Source organism: Anolis carolinensis, unplaced genomic scaffold (assembly GCF_035594765.1).
Source record: "Anolis carolinensis isolate JA03-04 unplaced genomic scaffold, rAnoCar3.1.pri scaffold_7, whole genome shotgun sequence".
NCBI classification, from domain to species: Eukaryota; Metazoa; Chordata; class Lepidosauria; order Squamata; family Dactyloidae; genus Anolis; species Anolis carolinensis.
Window position 1 is genome coordinate 32,572,092 of NW_026943818.1, and position 23,805 is coordinate 32,595,896.

Below are 23,805 nucleotides of genomic sequence, written 5' to 3' on the forward strand. Positions count from 1 at the left end.
GGAGACGAAGGTGAAGAAAGAGATGGAGATGGACACCAAGTTGGAGACCAAGATGGAGAAGGAGGAAGAAAGAGAGGATGAGGAAGAAGGAGAGGAAGAAGTAGATGGAGATGAAGATGGAGGAAGAGATGGTGATGGAGGAGGAGAGGAAGAAGGAGATGAAGATCAAGAAGGAGAAAGAGAAGATGGCGATGGAAATGGAGATGAAGGATAAGGTGAAGATGATGAAGATCAAGACGGAGAAAGAAGATGGCGATGGAAATGGAGATGATGAAGATCAAGATGGAGAAAGAGAAGATGGCGATGGAGATGATGAAGATCCAAGATGGAGATGAACACAAAGATGGAGAAGAGGGAAGCGATGATGAGGAAGGAGAGGAACAAGTAGATAGAGATCAAGATGGAGAAAGAGGAGATGGTGATGGACATAGAGATGAAGAAGGAGATGTTGAAGGAGGAGGAGATGGAGACCAAGAGGGAGAAAGAAGACTATGAGGAAGGAGTAGAGATGGGACGGACAGGAGAAGAAGCCATTCGCTATTTCATTATAATTTCATATCCTTTTTTTTTTAGTGGCGAAAGTGGCGCCGGGAAGACCGTGGCCGCCAAGTACATCATGGGCTACATTTCCAAGGTGTCTGGGGGTGGCGAAAAAGTTCAGGTAGGTCTCCTTCAAGGAATATGATAGCTGGGAAACGAGAGGTGTAGTTTTCAAAGGGTTTCTATTTCTTCTTCCCCAAAAATGGGATTGTGGTTGATGGCGGTCCAAAAAATAAATAAATATGAAACGATTTCTGAGTGATTCCCATTCAGAAACTATCTCTATTCAAAACACTACAAATCCCATTCTCCTTTTTTCCTCCGCAGCACGTCAAGGACATCATCCTCCAGTCCAACCCGCTGCTCGAAGCCTTCGGCAACGCCAAGACCGTCCGGAACAACAACTCCAGCCGATTTGTGAGTCTTATCCTTGGAAAGCGGGGCTCATGGGACATAGAGTCTGATGCCCCGAAATGATAGGGAAGATCTCGAGAGCTTTGGCTGGAAAGTTGGTCTAGATGACCCCTACGGACCCTCCTCCCGATCCTCCCACCAGTCCACCGTCTCTCGTTGTTCCCGTTCAGGGGAAATACTTCGAGATCCAGTTCAGCCGTGGAGGAGAACCCGACGGAGGGAAGATCTCCAACTTCCTGCTGGAAAAGTCCAGGGTGGTGAGCCAGAATGAGTGCGAGAGGAACTTCCACATCTACTATCAGGTAAAGCCGGGCCCGTGGATATGGGGTCACGAGTAATCGGTTCCCTAAATTACGAGCAATCGGTTGCCTGAATTACGAGAAACCGGTTCCTCGAATTACGAGCAATTGGTTCCCTGAATTATGAGCAATTAGTTGCCGGAATTACGAGCAATCAGTTCCCCGAATTACGAGTAACTGGTTCCTTGAATTACGAGCAATTGGTTCCCTGAATTATGAGCAATTAGTTGCCGGAATTACGAGCAATCAGTTCCCCGAATTACAAGTAACCAGTTCCCCAAATTACGAGTAACCAGTTCCCTGAATTACGAGTAACCGGTTCCCTGAATTACGAGTAACCGGTTCCCTGAATTACGAGTAATCGGTTCCCTGAATTACGAGTAACCGGTTCCCTGAATTACGAGTAACCGGTTCCCTGAATTACAAGTAACTGGTTCCCTGAATTACGAGTAACCGGTTCCCTGAATTACGAGTAACCGGTTCCCTGAATTACGAGTAACCGGTTCCCTGAATTACGAGTAATCGGTTCCCTGAATTACGAGTAATCGGTTGCCTAAATTACGAGTAACCGGTTCCCTGAATTATGAGTAACCGGTTCCCTGAATTACGAGTAACCAGTTCCCTGAATTACTAGTAACCGGTTCCCTGAATTACGAGTAATCGATTCCCTGAATTACGAGTAATCGGTTGCCTGAATTACGAGTAACCGGTTCCCTGAATTACGAGTAACCGGTTCCCTGAATTACGAGTAATCGGTTCCCTGAATTACGAGTAATCGGTTGCCTGAATTACGAGTAACCGGTTCCCTGAATTATGAGTAACCGGTTCCCTGAATTACGAGTAACCGGTTCTCTGAATTACGAGTAATCGGTTCCCTGAATTATGAGTAACCGGTTCCCTGAATTACGAGTAACTGGTTCCCTGAATTACGAGTAACCGGTTCCCTGAATTACGAGTAACCGGTTCCCTGAATTACGAGTAATCGGTTCCCTGAATTACGAGTAACCGGTTCCCTGAATTAAGAGTAACCGGTTCCCTGAATTACGAGTAATCGGTTCCCTGAATTACGAGTAACCGGTTCCCTGAATTACGAGTAATCGGTTCCCTGAATTACGAGTAACTGGTTCCCTGAATTACGAGTAACCGGTTCCCTAAATTACGAGTAATCGGTTCCCCCAATTACGAGTAATCTGTAATTTTTCGTAAATTCATTTATGGATGACCCTTTGGGGTCTCTTCCAACTCTGGGATTCTGCGGGTGTATGGCCATCTGTCGGGAGGGCTTTGATTGTGTATTCTTCACATCCCCCCCTCAACTAGCTCATTGAAGGCGCTACGGCCGACCAGAAACACAACTTGGGCATCATGACCCCGGATTACTATTATTACCTCAACCAGTCGGAGACGTACGTCGTGGACGGGACCGACGACCGCAGCGACTTCCAGGAAACCATGGTGAGCGGTTTTGTGTGTCACAAACACAACGCAACGGCCTTGTTTCATATCCTCCGTTCTTGACCATTGTCTCTCTTTTTCCCAGAACGCCATGGACGTCATTGGCATTGCTCGCCAAGATAAGCAACTCGTGGTGCAGATCATCGCCGGCATCCTTCACTTGGGCAACATCGGCTTCCAAGAGCAGGGCAACTACGCGCAAGTGGAGAACCCCGACTGTGAGTGGTAACAACGAGGCAAGATATAAGCCTAGTTTAGCTTATACGGGTTACGGGACTTCCGCTTATCCGACACTCTGTACTATCCGCTCTCTCACTCACCCCGCCAGGTCCCAGTGCTGCCGGAACCCAGCCGAGTGAGTGAGGGACGGAGGATGGGTGAGAGGAGGGCAACAAAGGCCCTCCCTCCCTAACTCACTCAACCCAATGGGTCCCGGTGCTGCCAGGACTTGGCCGAGTAAGTGAGTAAGTGAGGGAGGGGAGAGCGGGTGAAAGGAGGGTGGCAAAGGCCCTTGCTCGGTCTCTCTCTCACTCACCCAGTGCTGCCGGAACCCAGCCAAGTGAGCGAGCAAGGGATGGAGGATGGTGAGAGGACGGTAAAAGCCCTTCATCGCTCACTCGCTCTCTCACTCACCCCGCCGGGTCCCGGTGCTGCAGGAACCCAGCCAAGTGAGTGAGTGAGGGACGGAGGGCAGGCAAGAGGAGAGCCGCAAAGGCCCTCTTTGCTCACTCACTCACTCCCAGTGCTGCCAGGACTTGGCCAAGTGAGTGAGCGAGGGATGGAGGTTGGGCGAGAGGAGAGCAGCAAAGGCCCTCCCTTGCTTGCTCGCTCTCTTACTCACCCCACTGGGTCCTGGTGCTGCCGGAACCCAGCTGAGTGAGTGAGTGAGGGACAGAGGGCAGGTGAGAGAAGGAGGGCAGCAAAGGCCCTCCCTTGCTCGCTCGCTCTCTTACCCCGCTGGGTCCTGGTGCTGCTGGAACCCAGCTGAGAGAGTGAGTGAGGGACGGAGGGCAGGTGAGAGAAGGAGGGCAGCAAAGGCCCTCCCTTGCTCGCTCGCTCTCTTACTCACCCCACTGGGTCCTGGTGCTGCTGGAACCCAGCTGAGTGAGTGAGTGAGGGACGGAGGGCAGGCGAGAGAAGGAGGGCAGCAAAGGCCCTCCCTTACTCACTGTCTCACTCACTCACTGCTGATGCCGCTGCTGGGACCCGGCCCAGTAAGTGAGCGAGGGAGGGAGGGTGGGTGAGCGAGCACCCACCCTGTTATCCGTCAGTTCCACTTATCCGTCATTCCGCCCGCCAGTTTACGACAGATAAGCAAGACTCTACTATATACGGGTTTGTTTCATGTTGTCTGCCGTAACAAAAAGGGACTCTCTTTTTTTTAATGGCAACCATTAGGGTTGTGCAAAGCTTCAGAAGTCCATTTCGTAATCCGGAGATTTGTACGATTCATTAATACAAATCTCCGAAACGGAATCCTCCGAATCGGAGCGATTCGTAAAGATTTGTCATTTTAGAGCTGCGTCTACAAATACAACAAGTGTCATCCCAATAGCCATAAACATGACAGAGAAACGAGCCTCGATTTTTTTCCCTGTCGCCGCTAATCTGAACGAAAACATTACGAAACTTCAGGGATTCGGATTACGAAACTAATCGGGACCCCTCTGAATCCATTTTTAATTTTTATGTTTAATAAAGATTAAAAATAGTACTTTACTATTTACAAATAACGGTGACAGTGTCAGCTCACACTGAATAAAGGAACCACCACCACCTCTGCTGGGGTGGATTTACAATCGTAGCATTTTACTGGCATGCGCAGTAGGCTAAAAATTGAATTTTCCTGACTAATGCAAGCCTTAGACATGCGCAGTTGCCTCCAAATTATACTTATCTTTGAATCTACAGTCCACGTCATATAAGGAGTATTTAGTAATCCAAATGGCATAGCTGTGTGCATAAACTGTCCGAACGAGTTCACCGTTGTTTGCACAACCTAGCCTTCTGGCTCTGTCCCGAGTCAGCTATGTTGAGCAAATATCAAACAACGATTTCAGGAGAAGGATCAGCCATCCTCACATTACAAGGAAACTATAACTACTTTTTTAAGGACATGTCTCTTGTTTTTTTCACCACTGTAGTACTCGCCTTCCCAGCCTACCTTTTGGGCATCGACAAGGACCGTCTGAACGACAAGCTGACCAGTCGCAAGATGGACAGCAAATGGGGCGGGCGCTCCGAGTCCATCAACGTCACCCTCAACGTCGAGCAGGCCTCCTACACTCGGGACGCCCTCGCCAAGGGGCTCTACTCCCGCGTCTTTGATTTCCTAGTGGAGGTGAGTCTCCAGATCGATGGGAGTGTTAGTCCCACTCTCCTTTATTCAATTCCCTGCTTTGCTGACGTCCCGAAACTCTCTTTCTTTCCTTCTCCAGTCGATCAACCGGGCGATGCGGAAACCAAACGAAGAGTATAGCATCGGCGTCCTGGACATATACGGCTTTGAAATATTTCAGGTGGTTCAAAACAAATACAGTAGAGTCTGGTTTCTCTGACTTCCGCTCGTCCGACACTCCGTATTATCCAACGTCCGGGGTTGCCTCCCTCCCTCGCTCACTTACTCACACACTCACCAGGCCTGGTCCTGGGGCTGCTGCCATTGCTGCCGGGACCCAGCCTGGTGAGTGAGTGCCCTCCCTTACTCACTCACTCACCAGGCCAGGTCCTGGTACTACTGCCATCACTGCCGGGATCCAGTCTGGTGAGTGAGTGCCCTCTCTCGCTCATTCACTCACCATGCCAGGTCCTGGTGCTGCTGCCATCGCTGCCGGGCCCCAGCCTGGTGAGTGAGTGCCCTCCCTTGCTCGCTCACTCACCAGGTCAGGTCCTGGTACTGCTGCCATCACTGCCGGGACCGGCCTAGTGAATGAGTGCCCTCCCTCACTCACCCACTCACCAGGCCAGGTCCTGGTACTGCTGCCATCGCTGCCAGGACCCAGCCTGGTGAGTGAGTGCCCTTCCTTGTTCGCTCACTCACCAGGCCGGGTCCTGGGGCTGCTGCCATCGCTGCCGGGACTGGCCTGGTGTGTGCCCTCCCTCCCTCCCTCCCTCACTCACCCATGCACCAGGCCAGGTCCTGGTGCTGCCGCCATCGCTGCTGGGACCCAGCCTGGTGACTGAGTGCCCTTCCTTGCTCGCTCACTCACCAGGCCGGGTCCTGGTACTGCTGCCATCGCTGCCGGGACCCGGCCTGGTGAGTGCCCTCTCTTGCTCATTCACTCACCATGCCAGGTCCTGGTGCTGCCGCCGTCACTGCTGGGACCCGGCCTAGCAAGTGAGTGCCCTTCCTTGCTCACTCACTCACCAGGCAAGGTCCTGGTTCTGCCGCCGTCGCTGCCGGGACCCAGCCTGGTGAGTGAGTGCCCACCAATTTGTGTCGGATAAGCGAGACTCTACTGTAAGTAGTCCAGAACTTTTGAGTCTCACTCCAAACGGAGGTTGGATCCAATGGAAAGGTTGGGTTCGTACCTCAAAGTGACTGAGATATGTCTTCCTTTTAGAGGAACGGCTTTGAGCAATTCTGCATCAACTTCGTGAACGAGAAGCTGCAGCAGATCTTCATCGAGCTGACCCTCAAAGCCGAACAGGTGAGATGTCCCATTTCGGGGGTTTAAGAAGGGGCGAAAAATCCCAAATATTAAGATTTAATTTAATATATGATGACAACAACACACCTTATTCCCCCCGTCTTTGGATTTAAGGAAGAGTACGTTCAGGAGGGCATCAAATGGACCCCGATCGAGTATTTCAACAACAAAGTGGTGTGCGACCTCATTGAGAACAAGCTGGTAAGAGGATGGTATCGTGTAAGACCTCGTTGATTGACACGCAACGGGGAGACGCCAGTGCTCCGATTCCCGTCTCTGAATCTTTTCCCAGAATCCTCCGGGCATCATGAGCATCTTGGATGACGTCTGCGCCACCGTCTACGCCAAAGGGGACGGGGCCGACCAGACGTTGTTGCAGAAACTGCAGTCGGCCGTCGGGACTCACGAGCATTTCAATGGCTCCAGCGGCGGATTCGTTGTCCACCACTACGCTGGCAAGGTCTCTGACTTCTCCCGATTCCTATTCGTTCTCTCTAGGAATCCCTAGACTCTCCAGAGTGATTTCCTGATTGTCTCAAGGCGAGCAGTTAGATCCAACCAAAAAAATAATAACAACAGAGTCTTGGTCAGGTAGTTTGCAGAGATTTATAGCACCTTGTTTGCCCTCTGGCTTCCCTTCCCAAATCCCTAGACTCTCCAGAAGTGAATGTGAACAATTTCCCGATTGTCTCAAGGCGAGCAGTTAGATCCAACCAAAAATAATAATAATAACAGAGTCTTGATCAGGTAGTTTGCAGAGATTTATAGCACCTTGTTCCCTTCCCGATCCTTATTCATTCTCTCTAGGAATCCCTAGACTCTCCAGAAGCGAATGTGAGTGATTTCCTGATTGTCTCAAGGCGAGCAGTTAGATCCAACCAAAATAATAATAATAACAGAGTCTTGATCAGGTAGTTTGCAGAGATTTATAGCACCTTGTTTGCCCTCTGGCTTCCCTTCCCGAATCCCTAGATTCTCCAGAAGTGAATGCGAGTGATTTCCTGATTGTCTCAAGGCGAGCAGTTAGATCCAACCAAAAAAATTATAACAACAGAGTCTTGGTCAGGTAGTTTGCAGAGATTTATAGCACCTTGTTTGCCCTCTGGCTTCCCTTCCCGAATCCCTAGACTCTCCAGAAGCGAATGTGAGTGATTTCCTGATTGTCTCAAGGCGAGCAGTTAGATCCAACCAAAAATAATAATAATAACAGAGTCTTGATCAGGTAGTTTGCAGAGATTTATAGCACCTTGTTTGCCCTCTGGCTTCCCTTCCCGATCCATATTCATTCCCTCTAGGAATCCCTAGACTCTCCAGAAGCGAATGTGAGCGATTTCCTGATTGTCTCAAGGCGAGCAGTTAGATCCAACCAAAATAATAATAATAACAGAGTCTTGATCAGGTAGTTTGCAGAGATTTATAGCACCTTGTTTGCCCTCTGGCTTCCCTTCCCAAATCCCTAGATTCTCCAGAAGCGAATGTGAGTGATTTCCTGATTGTCTCAAGGCGAGCAGTTAGATCCAACCAAAATAATAATAATAACAGAGTCTTGATCAGGTAGTTTGCAGAGATTTATAGCACCTTGTTTGCCCTCTGGCTTCCCTTCCCGAATCCCTAGATTCTCCAGAAGTGAATGCGAGTGATTTCCTGATTGTCTCAAGGCGAGCAGTTAGATCCAACCAAAATAATAATAATAACAGAGTCTTGATCAGGTAGTTTGCAGAGATTTATAGCACCTTGTTCCCTTCCCGATCCTTATTCATTCTCTCTAGGAATCCCTAAACTCTCCAGAAGTGAATGTGAGCGATTTCCTGATTGTCTCAAGGCGAGCAGTTAGATCCAACCAAAAATAATAGAGATTTATAGCACCTTGTTTGCCCGCTCGCCGCTTTAATAAGCACAATTGAGCTCTGGCTTTCATCCAAATACCTTTAAACTTCACTCGTTGCCTACGTACAACTATTTACACATCGAGTCTACTATTGGTATATGCGGAGATATACTCACAGCAACACAACGAGGAGTGACGACCGTAACAAGACGTGGTGAAAGATCATCATAGCAAAGGCACATGTCTGTCACTTACTTTTATACCCACAGGGACTACAATTCTTGACTTATACGTCCCTCTCGATCCATTTTGTCAATTTGCTTAACCTTTCAGTGACCACATGTCCATTAGAACTGTATTTTCCACACAGAGTTACAATGCATTTCTAACACTGCAATATCTACCTGACAAATACATACACCGTTTTTAATATTTTACGTTCCCAAGTTTCTCCGGAAACTAATGGGCATCTCTAGATGTTTGCCGTACACCATTATATGAATCAAAACGTTGGCATGGCTGAGAGCAGACCTCGATAGTCGTATTCCCTCTCGTGTTAGCAGATGATTTTATTTCAGAATGGGATTGTTTGATTCTCAAAGCCTGCAGGTCGTTGCAGGATCTTGACTTTCATAGACTCTTGCGGCAAAGATAACTTGTTCCCCTACTACGTTGTTACTTCCGTGCTTATCTCCACATTTTGATCAATTCCCATTTGGAGACTGCAAGATGCAATGTGTTGCCATTGGCTCTTTTGTGTGAAAGGTATAAAAACGTGGAATGTCCTGAAAGGGTTTGTTTTTGTGACTTGGGATTGTGTCGAAACACTTCGCCATTCTGTGTTTGTGTTGCCCTAAATATGATACTACGAATATATTCTAGGTCTCCTACGACGTGAGCGGCTTTTGCGAACGGAACCGGGACGTCCTGTTCACTGACCTGATCGAGCTGATGCAAAGCAGCGAATTGTGAGTGTGTTTCCCTCTCTTCTTAGATTATTAGGCATCTAATAAATAATAATAATAATAATAATAATAATAATAATAATAATAATAATAATCAAATGCTTCGATTGAAGTCAAAAATCAGAAACTCTTCAAAGCACAGCAGACAAAAAAACCAGTACAAGAAAACTGCACTACAAACTAGAGCAGAATCAGTACAAGAAAACCGCACTACAAACTAGAGCAGAATCAGTACAAGAAAACCGCCCTACAAACTAGAGCAGAATCAGTACAAGAAAACCGCACTACAAACTAGAGCAGAATCAGTACAAGAAAACCGCACTACAAACTAGAGCAGAATCAGTACAAGAAAACCGCCCTACAAACTAGAGCAGAATCAGTACAAGAAAACGGGACTACAAACTAGAGAAGAATCAGTACAAGAAAACGGGACTACAAACTAGAGAAGAATCAGTACAAGAAAACGGCACTACAAACTAGAGCAGAATCAGTACAAGAAAACCGCCCTACAAACTAGAGCAGAATCAGTACAAGAAAACCGCCCTACAAACTAGAGCAGAATCAGTACAAGAAAACCGCACTACAAACTAGAGCAGAATCAGTACAAGAAAACCGCCCTACAAACTAGAGCAGAATCAGTACAAGAAAACCGCACTACAAACTAGAGCAGAATCAGTACAAGAAAACCGCACTACAAACTAGAGCTGACAGCTGGCACAACCAAACATTGCATGGAAAGTTCCTTGACAAAATTGAAGGAAAAGCTGACAAGGAGAAGACCTGGCTCTGGGACACTAATAATAATAATAATAATAATAATAATAATAGCTGATAAGGAGAAGACCTGGCTCTGGCTCACGAATGGGACCCTGAAGAAGGAGACAGAAGGCCTGATCCTTGCAGCCCAGGAGCAAGACATCAGAACAAAGGCAATCAAGGCCAAGATCGAAAAATCAGCTCATGACCCAAAATGCAGACTCTGCAAGGAAACCGACGAAACCATTGATCGTATCCTCAGCTGCTGTAAGAAAATCGCACAGACAGACTACAAACAGAGGCACAACTACGTGGTCCAAATGATTCATTGGAACTTATGCCTCAAGTCCCACCTCCCAGCAGCAAAGAACTGGTGGGATCACAAACCTGCAAAAGTCTTGGAAAATGAGCACGCAAAGATACTGTGGGACTTCCGAATCCAGACTGACAAAGTTCTGGAACACAACACACCAGACATCACAGTTGTGGAGAAGAAAAAGGTTTGCATCATTGATGTCGCCATCCCAGGTGAAAAACAACAGGAAAAACTCAGCCGCTCTCAGGACCTCAAGATTGAACTTCAAAGACTCTGGCAGAAACCAGTGCAGGTGGTCCCGGTGGTGATGGGCACATCAAAAGATCTCAGCCGGCATTTGGAAACAATAGGCATTGACAAAATTACGATCTGCCAACTGCAAAAGGCCACCCTGCTGGGATCTGTACGCATCATCCAAAAATACATCACATAGTCCTAAACGCTTGGGAAGTGTTCGACTTGTGATTTTGTGATACGAAATCCAGCATGTCTATCTTGTTTGCTATATCATACAATAATAATAATAATATAATAGTAATAATTGTTGTGCCAGCTGTCAGCTCTAGTTTGTAGTGCAGTTTTCTTGTACTGATTCTTTGTCTGCTGTGCTTTGAGGAGTTTCACACAGTCCTAGACACTTGGGAAGTGTTCGACTTGTGGTTTTGTGATACGAAATCCAGCATATCTATCTTGTTTGCTGTGTCATAATAATAATAATATAATAGTAATAATTGTTGTGCCAGCTGTCAGCTCTAGTTTGTAGTGCAGTTTTCTTGTACTGATTCTTTGTCTGCTGTGCTTTGAGGAGTTTCACACAGTCCTAAACGCTTGGGAAGTGTTCGACTTGTGGTTTTGTGATACGAAATCCAGCATGTCTATCTTGTTTGCTGTGTCGTAATAAAATAATAATAATAGGAGACATCTCTTTTCGATTTCTCAGCGCTTTCATCCGGACTCTTTTCCCCGAGAAACTCGACTCGGACAAAAAGGGACGGCCCACGACGGCCGGGAGCAAAATCAAAGTAAGGCTCTCCCTGCTTGATTGGCATTTATAGATTTGATCGAAAATGTTTGCTACACATCACCATCTTCACCCTCCTTTTGTAAACAGAAACAAGCCAACGACCTGGTGAACACGCTGATGAAGTGCACCCCGCACTACATCCGCTGCATCAAACCCAACGAGACCAAGAGGCCCCGTGACTGGGAGGAGAGCAGGTGAGGAATCACACCCCGGGAGTTGTAGTTCCAAAAATAACAGGACCAGGAAAACGTGGTGTCCTCTGACTCCATTGACTATAGGGCTAACTACTACTCTTGTAGGGTGAAGCACCAAGTTGAGTACTTGGGGTTGAAGGAGAACATCCGAGTCCGCCGGGCCGGCTTTGCCTACCGCAGACTGTTCCAAAAATTCCTACAAAGGTAAGGACTACCTCTAGTGACTTTGGGACTACTTACTTTACTCGTAACTACTCATTACTGCTGTCCAGAACACTAATTTACTCAGTAACTGGTCGCCAAGAAGTTGCAGCCTATAGTGGGACTACTTACTTTACTCATAACTACTTGTTACTGCTGTCCAGAACACTAATTTACTCAGTAACTGGTCGCCAAAAGGTTGCAGCCTATAGTGGGACTACTTACTTTACTCGTAACTACTCGTTACTGCTGTCCAGAACACTAATTTACTCTGTTACTGGTTGCCAAGAAGTTGCGGCCTATAGTGGGACTACTTACTTTACTCGTAACTACTCGTTACTGTTGTCCAGAACTCTAATTTACTCAGTTACTGGTTGCCAAGAAGTTGCAGCCTATAGTGGGACTACTTACTTTACTCGTAACTACTCGTTACTGCTGTCCAGAACACTAATTTACTCAGTTACTGATTACCAAGAAGTTGCAGCCTATAGTAGGGCTACTTCCTTTACTCGTAACTACTCGTTACTGCTGTCCAGAACACTAATTTACTCAGTTACTGGTCGCCAAGAAGTTGCGGCCTATAGTGGGACTACTTACTTTACTCGTGACTACTCGTTACTGCTGTCCAGAACACTAATTTACTCGGTTACTGGTTGCCAAGAAGTTGCGGCCTATAGTGGGACTACTTACTTTACTCGTAGCTACTCGTTACTGCTGTCCAGAACACTAATTTATTCAGTTACTGGTTGCCAAGAAGTTGCCATTATGGTAACTATACTTTCTCCCCCAAGTGGCCGATTCAGATATTGCAATGTGGAAACTCAAAGCTACTGTGTAGTATCTGGAAGTACCAGCATGTACTCTGCTTTGCAGGTACGCCATCCTGACCCCGGAGACCTGGCCGAGGTGGCGAGGAGATGAGCGTCAGGGCGTCCAGCATTTGTTGAGGTCCGTCAACATGGACGCCGACCAGTACCAGATGGGTCGCACCAAGGTTTTCGTCAAGAATCCAGAATCGGTAAGAGCTGATAGTGTCCTTGGAGTATCTAACTCTTCGCATTGGAGAGAACATCTCTTGGACTTCTAGTGGTAAGAGCTGATAGTTTCCTTGGAGTATCTGGCTCCTCGCATTGGAGAGAACAGCTCTTGGACTTCTAGTGGTAAGGGCTGATAGTACACTTGGAGTATCTGTCTCCTCGCATTGGAGAGAAAAACTCTTGGACTTCTAGTGGTAAGAGCTGATAGTACCCTTGGAGTATCTGTCTCCTCGCATTGGAGAGAACATCTCTTTGACTTCTAATGGTAAGAGCTGATAGTACCCTTGGAGTATCTAGCTCCTCGCATTGAAAAGAACATCTCTTGGACTTCTAGTGGTAAGAACTGATAGTACCCTTGGAGTATCTGGCTCCTCGCATTAGAGAGAACGTCTCTTGGACTTCTAGTGGTAAGAGCTGATAGTGCCCTTGGAGTATCTAGCTCCTTGCATTGGAGAGAACAACTCTTGGACTTCTAGTGGTAAGAACCGATAGTGCCCTTGGAGTATCTAGCTCCTCGCATTGGAGAGAACAACTCTTGGACTTCTAGTGGTAAGAGCTGATAGTGCCCTTGGAGTATCTGGCTCCTCACATTGGAGTGACTTCTAGTGGTAAGAGCTGATAGTACCCTTGGAGTATCTGGCTCCTCGCATTGGAGAGAACATCTCTTGGACTTCTAGTGGTAAGAGCTGATAGTATCCTTGGAGTATCTGGCTCCTCGCCTTGGAGAGAACATCTCTTGGACTTCTAATGGTAGATGTTGACCATAAACTCAACCTGGAGGATCTAGAGACTCCTGGAGATTTGTCTTATATTTTTGCGACTGTGGAGAGCTGACCGTTGTCACTCTCTCTTTCCCCTCGCCAGCTCTTCCTTCTCGAAGAGATGCGGGAGCGCAAGTTTGACGGATTCGCCCGGGTCATCCAGAAAGCGTGGCGGCGCCACATCGCCATCCGGAAGTACGAGCAAATGCGGGAAGAAGGTGAGAAACGCCGTTGTGGGGCGCCACAAATTTAGCAGTTTGGGAGAAAAAATTAATCCACTTGTTTCTACTACAACGTAGCCTCCCACATCCTGTACAACTTCAAGGAGAGGCGACGGAACAGCATCAACCGCAACTTCGTGGGCGACTACCTGGGCATGGAGGACAAACCCGAGCTCCGCCAGTTCTTGGCCAAGAGGGAACGGATCGATTTCGCCGACTCGGTCACCAAGTACGACCGGAGGTTTAAGGTGAGTGTTGTTGTGTGCCCAACTTTCGGAAAACCAAACATTTCAAAACCACGGTTCGTAGTCCGTGGTCCAACTCTACTATTCTATGATTCTATGATTCTAGTCAACCGAGAATCCGAACCATGGTTTCCAGAGTCGTATTTATACTTATACTCAGGGTGCCCGGGTTATTAGAAGAGGGCATGAAGGGGTTTTTTTGGATATTATGAGTGGGCCCATTGCTGCAGATCCATGGCCGATGGGATTTGCAGTAATCTCTGGAAGCATTTCAAAGTACTGCAAACCCCACCATCCATGGCCCATCCAACCCCACATCACACTAGGGTGTAAAGCGGGCCACATAGCATCTGTGTGCCAAATTTGGTTGAGTTTCAGTCTTTAATAGTAACTGGTGAAGGAAATGAGTGAAGGTACTGTGAATCCCATCATCCTTGGTCTGTTGTCCCCCAAACCGCAAGAGAACCTAAAGTGGGTTATGGGAGGTATGTGTGCCAATTTTGGTCCTGATGCATCCTTGGATAGAGTAACAGTGGTCTGGGAGAGGCCAAGTGTTTGAAAGTACTTCAAATCCCACCATCCACGGTCCAGCCACCCCCACACCACACCAGGGCATAAACTGGGCCACATTGCATCTCTGTGCCAAGTATGATAGAGTTCCCTCATTTGTGGGCATAGCAATCGTCTGTGGGAGGTGAAACAGGTGAAGGTACTGAAAATCCCATCATCCTTGCTCCATCCTCCCCCAAAACTCTGCAGTATGTAGAGTGTATCATACGGGATATGTGAGCCAAGTTTGGTCCAATTCTGTCATTCTTGGTAGTCACAGTAGTCTCAGGAAGTGACAGACGGTACTGCAAATCCCATCATCCATGGTCCATTTCCCCCTGATCTGCACCAGGACATAAATTGGGTCATGGGGGTATGTGTGCCAAGTTTAGTCCTGATCTGTCATTAGTTAGAGTACAGTGGTCTGTCAGAGACACAATGTTTGAAAGTACTGCATATCCCATCATCCTTAGTCCATCCTCCCCCAAAACTCTGCAGTATGTAGAGTGTATCATACGGGATATGTGTAACCAAGTTTGGTCCAATTTCCGTCATTCCTGGTAGTTGCAGTAGTCTCAGGAAGTGAGTGACGGTACTGCAAATCCCATCATCCTTGGTCCATCCTCCCCCAAAACTCTGCAGTATGTAAAGTGTATCATACAGGATACGTGTGCCAAGTTTGGTCCAATTCTGTCATTCCTGGTAGTCGCAGTAGTCTCAGGAAGTGAGTGAAGCTACTGCAAATGCCATCATCCTTAGTCCATCCTCCCCCAAAACTCTGCAGTATGTAAAGTGTATCATACGGGATATGTGTGCCAAGTTTGGTCCAATTCTGTCATTCCTGGTAGTCGCGGTAGTCTCAGGAAGTGACGGACGGTACTGCAAATCCCATCATCCTTAGTCCATCCTCCCCCAAAACTCTGCAGTATGTAGAGTGTATCATACAGGATATGTGTGCCAAGTTTGGTCCAATTCTGTCATTCCTGGTAGTCGTGGTAGTCTCAGGAAGTGACAGACGGTACTGCAAATCCCATCATCCTTAGTCCATCCTCCTCCAAAACTCTGCAGTATGTAGAACGTATCATACGGGATATGTGTGCCAAGTTTGGTCCAATTCCGTCATTCCTGGTAGTTGCAGTAGTCTCAGGAAGTGAGTGATGGTACTGCAAATCCCATCATCCACAGTCCCATTTCCCCCCAGTCTGCACCAGGACATAAACTGGGTCATGGGGGTTCTGTGTGCCAAGTTTGGTCCAATTCCGTCATTCCTGGTAGTCGCAGTAGTCTCAGGAAGTGAGTGACGGTACTGCAAATCCCATCATCCACAGTCCCATTTCCCCCCAGTCTGCACCAGGACATAAACTGGGTCATGGGGGTTCTGTGTGCCAAGTTTGGTCCAATTCCGTCATTCCTGGTAGTCGCGGTAGTCTCAGGAAGTGAGCGACGGTACTGCAAATCCCATCATCCACAGTCCCATTTCCCCCCAGTCTGCACCAGGACATAAATTGGGTCACGGGGGTTCTGTGTGCCAAGTTTGGTCCAGTTCCGTCACTGGTGGGCACCACAGTGCTCTGTGGGAGGCGATGTGATCGAAAGTACTGCCAATCCCATCATCCGTGGTCCATCCTCCCTCCAGCCGATCAAGCGCGACTTCATCTTGACCCCCAAATACCTCTACATGATTGGCCGAGAGAAGGTGAAAAAGGGCCCGGAGAAAGGCCACGTCCGAGAGGTGCTGAAGAAGAAAGTGGAGGTCCAAGCCGTGAGTCGAGTCTCGCTCAGGTGAGGGCTCGTTGGGTCTACTTCATCTCTGCCTCTCGTCTCACGGGATTTGCAGTCCAAAAAAACCTTACGGATATCGCTTGCTCCCCAGCACCAAACAGGACGACTTCTTCGTCCTCCACGAAGCGGAGGCGGACACGTTCCTGGAGTCCGTTTTCAAGACCGAACTTCTCAGCCTCCTGTGCAAGCGGTACGAAGAGGCCACCCGGCGGAAACTCCTCCTCAACTTCAACGACACGTAAGCGGACCGAGAGGCTTGAGTCTGAGTGTAGATGCCAGGAGTCAGAAGACGTTGAGGCTTGAGTCTGTTAGAGTGTAGAAGCCAGTGATAAGAGTTAGAAGACGTTGAGGCTTGAGTCTGAGTGTAGATGCCAGGAGTCAGAAGACGTTGAGGCTTGAGACTGTTAAGAGTGCAGAAGCCAGTGTTAGGAGTCAGAAAACGTTGAGGCTTGAGTCTGTTAGAGTACAGAAGCCAGTCAGAAGACGTTGAAGCTTGAATCTGCTTGTTAAGTGTTAAGAGCTAGAAGACGTTGAGGCTTGAGTCTGAGTGTAGATGCCAGGAGTTAGAAGATGTTGAGGCTTGAGTCTGAGCGTAGATGCCAGGAGTCAGAAGATGTTGAGGCTTGAGTCTGAGTGTAGATGCCAGGAGTCAGAAGACGTTGAGGCTTGAGTCTGTTAGAGCACAGATGCTAGTGTTAGAGGAGTCAGAAGACGTTGAGGCTTGAGTCTGTTAGAATACAGAAGCCAGTGTTAGGAGTCAGAAGACGTTGAAGCTTGAATCTGCTTGTTAAGCGTTAAGAGCTAGAAGACGTTGAGGCTTGAGTCTGTTGAGTGCAGAAGCCAGTGCCAGGAGTTAGAAGACGTTGAGGCTTGAGTCTGAGTGTAGATGCCAGGAGTCAGAAGACGTTGAGGCTTGAGTCTGTTAGAGCACAGAAGCCAGTGTTAGGAGTTAGAAGACGTTGAAGCTTGAATCTGCTTGTTAAGAGTGTTAAGAGCTAGAAGACGTTGAGGCTTGAGTCTGTTAGAGTACAGAAGCCAGTGATAAGAGTTAGAAGACGTTGAGGCTTGAGTCTGAGTGTAGATGCCCGGAGTTAGAAGACGTTGATGCTTGAGTCTGAGTGTAGATGCCAGGAGTTAGAAGACGTTGAGGCTTGAGTCTGAGTGTAGATGCCAGGAATCAGAAGACGTTGAGGCTTGAGTCTGTTAGAGCACAGATGCTAGTGTTAGAGGAGTCAGAAGACGTTGAGGCTTGAGTCTGTTAGAGTGCAGAAGCCAGTGATAAGAGTTAGAAGACATTGAGGCTTGAGTCTGTTAGAGTACAGAAGCCAGTGTTAGGAGTTAGAAGACGTTGAGGCTTGAGTCTGTAGAGTGTAGAAGCCAGTGATAAGAGTTAGAAGACATTGAGGCTTGAGTCTGTTAGAGTACAGAAGCCAGTGTTAGGAATTAGAAGACGTTGAGGCTTGAGTCTCTTAAGAGTGCAGATGCCAGTGTTAGATGTTGAGGCTTGAGTCTGTTCAAGTCTATAAGCTGATGTTAGAGGAGTTAGAAGACACTGAGGCTTGAGTCTTTTAAAGTGTAGAAGCCAGTGTTAGGAATTAGAAGACGTTGAGGCTTGAGTCTGTTAGAGTACAGAAGTCAGTGTTAGAAGACATTGAGGCTTGAGTCTGTTAGAGAGGGTTGACTCTGGGATTAATTTGAGAAAAAGGCGTCCAACCGTTGAAAGAACTCCAAACGTTGTCGGGATTCCTTCTTCAGGATACAGTTCCGGGTCAAGAAAGAAGGTTGGGGAGGCGGCGGGACTCGGATGGTGAACTTCGTGAGCGGTCAAGGCGGCACCGCAGTCCTCAAGGCTGGAGGGAAGACACTGACCGTCTCCATCGGGAGCGGATTGCCAAAGAACTCCAGTAAGTGTTGGACTTGATGGGACCATAGGTCTTCCCAATGTTTCACAAAGTTCAACGACTGTTTTGAATGTTCAGTTTTTAAAGGATGCCTGTAAGAAGACAGTTGAGGCTTGAGTCTGTTAGAATGCAGAAGCCAGTGTGAGGTTGAATCTACTTGAATGTGGATGCCAGTGTCAGGAGTTAGAAGACATTGAGGCCTGAGTCTGTTAAGTGCAGAAGTCAAGTGTTAGGAGTTAGAAGACATTGAGGCTTGAGTCTGTTAAGTGCAGAAGTCAGTGTTAGGAGTTAGAAGACACTGAGGCTTGAGTCTGCTTGTTAAGAGTGTTAAGAGTTAGATGACGTTAGGGCTTGGGTCTGTTTGAGTGCAGAAGCCAGTGATAGGAGTTAGAAGCCGTTGAGGCTTGAGTCTGTTAAAGTGCAGAAGCCAGTGTTAGGAGTCAGAAGACATTGAGGCTTGAGTCTGTTAGAGCACAGATGCTAGTGTTAGGAGTCAGAAGACGTTGAGGCTTGAGTCTGTTAGAATGTAGAAGCCAGTGCTAGGAATTAGAAGACATTGAGGCTTGAATCTGTTAGAGTGCAGAAGCCAGTGATAGGAGTTAGAAGACGTTGAGGCTTGAGTCTGTTAAGAGTGCAGATGCCAGTGTTAGATGTTGAGGCTTGAGTCTGTTCAAGATGCCAGTGTTAGATGTTGAGGCTTGAGTCTGTTCAAGTCTATAAGCCAATGTTAGAGGAGTTAGAAGATGTCGAGGCTTGAGTCTGTCAGAGTGTAGAAACCAGTGTTAGGAATTAGAAGACGTTGAGACTTGAGTCTGTTAGAGTGCAGAAGTCAGTGTTAGGAGTTAGAAGACATTGAAGCTTGAGTCTGAGTGTAGATGCCAGGAGTTAGAAGACACCGAGGCTTGAGTCTGTTAGAGTGCAGAAGCCAGCGTGAGATGTTGAGGCTTGAGTCTGCTAAGAGTGCAGATGCCAGTGTTAGATGTTGAGCCTTGAGTTTGTTCAAGTCTATAAGCCAATGTTAGAGGAGTTAGAAGACGTTGAGGCTTGAGTCTGTTAGAGTGTAGAGAAGCCAGTGTTAGGAATTAGAAGACATTGAGGCTTGAGTCTGTTAAGAGTACAGAAGTTAGTGTTAGGCGTTAGAAGACGTTGAGGCTTGAGTTTGTTAGAGTGCAGAAGCCAGCGTGAGAAGATGTTGAGGCTTGAGTCTGTTCAGAGTGCAGATGCCAGTGTTAGATGTTGAGGCTTGAGTCTGTTCAAGTCTATAAGCCAATGTTAGAGTTAGATGTTGAGGCTTGAGTCTGTTAGAGTGCAGAAGCCAGTGTTAGGAGTTAGAAGATGCTGAGGCTTAAGTCTGTTAGTGCAGAAGCCAGTGTTAGGAGTTAGAAGACAGTTGAGGCTTCAGTTTCTTAGAGTGCAGAAGCCAGCGTGAGAAGACATTGAGGCTTGAGTCTGTTAAGAGTGCAGATGCCAGTGTTAGATGTTGAGGCTTGAGTCTGTTCAAGTCTATAAGCCAATGTTAGAGAAGTTAGAAGATGTTGAGGCTTGAGTCTGTTAGAATGTAGAAACCAGTGTTAGGAGTTAGAAGACATTGAGGCTTGAGTCTAATATTAGAGTGCAGAAGCCAGCGTGAGAAGATGTTGAGGCTTGAGTCTGTTAAGAGTGCAGATGCCAGTGTTAGATGTTGAAGCTTGAGTCTGTTCAAGATGCCAGTGTTAGATGTTGAGGCTTGAGTCTGTTAAGAGTGCAGATGCCAGTGTTAGATGTTGAGGCTTGAGTCTGTTCAAGATGCCAGTGTTAGATGTTGAGGCTTGAGTCTGTTCAAGTCTATAAGCCAATGTTAGAGGAGTTAGAAGATGTTGAAGCTTGAGTCCGTTAGAGTGCAGATGCCAGTGTTAGATGTTGAGGCTTGAGTCCGTTCAAGTCTATAAGCCAATTTTAGAGGAGTTAAAAGATGTTGAGGCTTGAGTTTGTTAGAGTGCCGATGCCAGAAGTTAGAAGTCAGTTGAGGCTTGGGTTCGTTAGAAGTAGACTCTTATTAAAGAGAGCTGTACAAAGCAATATAGTTTTTTAAGAGACTGTTAAAGACAATGTTAAACATACAAACGGGTAATAAATCAATATGGAGGTGGTCAAGATGGCCAAAGTTATGATGGAGGAAGAACATACAAGCAAGGAGAGGCTGAATCTTCTTTCTCTTGGATGTGTTTCCGCCTTGGTTCTAATTAAGTGGCCCCAAAGACAAAATAAGGAAAGTTAGTCTTACATCTTGCTGGTATTTTCTTCTTTCCTTCAGAGCCCACCCGGAAAGAAATCCATCCCAGCAAAGGTCACCAGAGGCCGAAAGGACCCCCACGAACCGCACCACCAGCCCCAAGAGGTAATTTCGGGTAACTTGGAGAAGTTCTTTGATCGGAAATGTTTCCGTCGGGACACGGTGTTGGGGCCGTTCGAAGCCCTGACCGGCATCGTCGGTGTACAGGTTTATTTATTTGTCGTATGACTCTCGGACGCAGGGCCACCTCCTTCGGGGAATTTCCGCAACGGTGCCGCGCAATTTCCCCGCAACAGCAGCCGTCCGCAAGAAGAGCCCTACAGCACCCCGAGGCGGGCAGGGCAAGGTCCGCCGGCCGCGGCGCTCCCCAAGCAAGGCGTTTCGCGACGAGCCAAGGCCACCACACCTTCCGAACACAACATGGAGTTCCTCAACGTTCCGGACCAGGGAATGGCCGGGTAATTGACACTTCATCTATCCTAAAGATTGCAAGGATTTGTAGTGTCGAACCTTCTCGCTGACTTCCATGTTGTTTACAGGACCCAAAGGAAGCGCAGCATTGGCCAGCGGCCTCCTCCGGCGGTGGGGCGGCCTAAGCCTCAACCCAAAGCTGCCGGGCCCCGCTGCCGGGCCCTTTACCAATATCTCAGCCAAGACGTGGACGAGCTCAGCTTCAACGTGGGAGATGTCATCGACATCTTGATGGAAGGTACGGACCTTTTCGTTCTAATAATCGACTCTCAACCAGAGTTTGGAGAGTCAGGATATATATATCGATAGTTATTCTGGACCCTAAGCTGAGTCTGGGAGAGGAGTGCCTCCCCATGACATCTGATGTGTTCCAATGGGACTAATAATATCAATACATATATATGTGTGTGTGTGTATATATCAATATATATATATATATATATATATATATATATATATATATATATATATTAGACATGTCCAAAAAATCGTTCTGAATCGTATATCGGAATTATTTCGGATTGTTCTCGCTTTTTGATACGCATTCCGAGACATTGTCTCACAGCGCAACCAGCAACGTAATTCGAACCATTGTTGGCCCATTCTCTAATTGTCTCTTAATGTTTCGTTAATTTTTTCCCCCCAATTTTTTTTTCAAATATATTTTTCGTTCTTTTCGTAAGCCAGACGAAAATTCGTGTCGTATCGAAATTCGTGTCGAATGCGAAAATGAGACGAATGAAACCACACAAAACGAACAGCCATTCGATACGAATGCACACCACTAGTTACTACTCGTATATAATGTGTTGTCAAAGTCTTTCACGGCTAGAATCCCTGGGTTGCTGCGAGTTTTCCGGTCTGCATCGGAACCACCAAACGCAGCATTGCCCGACACACAAATTGAGGAACACGAAAGGCCCAATTTCGTGGTGTTCGGGGGCCCCTTATGTTGTAGCCGTGTGTTGTGTAATAGTGATACGACAATAAGAGCATTTCTGGTTTCCCGCAGACGCCTCCGGATGGTGGAAGGGCCGCCTCCGCGGGCGCGAAGGCCTTTTCCCCGGGAATTATGTACAGAAACTTTGAGGAAATTTTCTCCGAAACGGAACACAAAAAAAGACCCTGTTCGGTCCCCAAGGCGGACAAAGGACGTTGTCGCATCCTTGTTTAGCAACGTGAACGAAAAACCCATCGAACGAGGACGTTGTACTGTTTTGGGACGCTCTGGTGCTAACTTTCAAAGAGGGGAGGGTGCTTGGTGTATTAGAAAGGCATTGATGTGCTTTGTATGTACGTTGCGATGGTTCACGGGGAGGAATAAATTAAATTAGCTCCGTCAACACACAAGACATTGCAATGATTTTACTGTAAGCTGCTGCTTCTAAGTTCTGTCTTTTGGTGTGATTGTGCATTTTATAGAAATGCTTTTACGGAACTCAATTTTAATGTGTTTATAAAATATTAAAGTATTTGTGTGTTTCTGACTGTGTTGTGACCCACCCCGAGCCATGAGAGGTGGTTAAGAAATAAAATTATATTATTGTTATTATTACTATTATTATTATTATTGACACAAAGACATAGTATGACACAGCAAACGAGATATATAGGCTGGATTTCGTATCACAAAATCACAAGTCGTAACCCTTCCCAAGCATTTATTATTATTACTATTCTTACTGACACAAGTTGAACACTTCCCAAGCATTTATTATTATTACTATTATTATTACTATTATATTACTGTTATTATTATTACTATTCTTACTGACATAAAGACATAGTATGACACAGCATACGAGATCTATATGCTGGATTTCGTATCACAAAATCACAAATCGAACACTTCCCAAGCATTTATTATTATTATTACTATTATTATTATTATTACTATTTTTACTGATACAAAGACATAGTATGACACAGCATACGATATATATGCTGGATTTCGTATCACAAAATCACAAATCGAACACTTCCCAAGCATTTATTATTATTATTATTATTACTACTATTCTTACTTCCTAAGTGTTTAGGACTGTATTATTACTATTATTATTACTATTATTATTACTAGAGTCATGAGAGGTGGTTAAGAAACAAAATTATAATATTGTTATTACTATTATTATTATTGACACAAAGACATAGTATGACACAGCAAACGAGATCTATAGGCTGGATTTTGTATCACAAAATCACAAGTCAAACACTTCCCAAGCATTTATTATTATTATTACTATTATTATTAATATTATTACTGACACAAAGACATAGTATGACACAGCAAACGAGATCTATATGCTGGATTTCGTATCACAATATCACACGGCGAACACTTCCCAAGCATTTATTATTATTATTATTACTATTCTTACTTCCCAAGTGTTTAGGACTGATTATTATTATTACTATTATATTGACACAAAGACATAGTGTGACACAGCAAACGAGATCTATATGCTGGATTTCGTATCACAATATCACACGTCGAACACTTCCCAAGCATTTATTATTATTATTATTACTATTATTATTACTATTCTTACTTCCCAAGTGTTTAGGACTATGTGATTATTATTATATTGACACAAAGACATAGTATGACACAGCAAATGAGATCTATATGCTGGATTTCGTATCACAATATCACACGTCGAACACTTCCCAAGCATTTATTATTATTATTATTACTATTATTATTACTATTCTTACTTCCCAAGTGTTTAGGACTATGTGATTATTATTATATTGACACAAAGACATAGTATGACACAGCAAATGAGATCTATATGCTGGATTTCGTATCACAATATCACACGTCGAACACTTCCCAAGCATTTATTATTATTATTACTATTATTATTATTATTATTGGCACAAAGGCATAGTATGACACGGCAAACGAGATCTATATGCTG

General features: G+C 46.2%; 1 protein-coding gene across 2 annotated transcripts in view; it reads left to right on the forward strand.

Moving 5' to 3' along the window:
• The window catches only part of myo1f (myosin IF), a 34,629-nt gene extending 12,196 nt beyond the window's left edge, over positions 1-22,433 (forward strand). For both annotated transcript variants that reach the window (XM_062958960.1, XM_062958959.1), the window contains 24 exons: positions 574-661; positions 868-957; positions 1,125-1,256; positions 2,574-2,708; positions 2,794-2,926; positions 4,853-5,049; positions 5,147-5,227; positions 6,272-6,358; positions 6,473-6,559; positions 6,651-6,818; positions 9,069-9,154; positions 11,164-11,245; positions 11,335-11,441; positions 11,547-11,645; positions 12,516-12,660; positions 13,544-13,658; positions 13,740-13,909; positions 16,092-16,237; positions 16,329-16,475; positions 17,993-18,141; positions 20,432-20,515; positions 20,652-20,868; positions 20,950-21,119; positions 21,894-22,433. In XM_062958960.1, coding sequence (XP_062815030.1) covers positions 574-661; positions 868-957; positions 1,125-1,256; positions 2,574-2,708; positions 2,794-2,926; positions 4,853-5,049; positions 5,147-5,227; positions 6,272-6,358; positions 6,473-6,559; positions 6,651-6,818; positions 9,069-9,154; positions 11,164-11,245; positions 11,335-11,441; positions 11,547-11,645; positions 12,516-12,660; positions 13,544-13,658; positions 13,740-13,909; positions 16,092-16,237; positions 16,329-16,475; positions 17,993-18,141; positions 20,432-20,515; positions 20,652-20,868; positions 20,950-21,119; positions 21,894-21,970 — 2,992 coding nt within the window. In that variant the 3' untranslated portion in view covers positions 21,971-22,433. The remainder of the gene's footprint in view (positions 1-573; positions 662-867; positions 958-1,124; positions 1,257-2,573; positions 2,709-2,793; positions 2,927-4,852; positions 5,050-5,146; positions 5,228-6,271; positions 6,359-6,472; positions 6,560-6,650; positions 6,819-9,068; positions 9,155-11,163; positions 11,246-11,334; positions 11,442-11,546; positions 11,646-12,515; positions 12,661-13,543; positions 13,659-13,739; positions 13,910-16,091; positions 16,238-16,328; positions 16,476-17,992; positions 18,142-20,431; positions 20,516-20,651; positions 20,869-20,949; positions 21,120-21,893) is intronic.
• Positions 22,434-23,805: the final 1,372 nt, after the last annotated feature.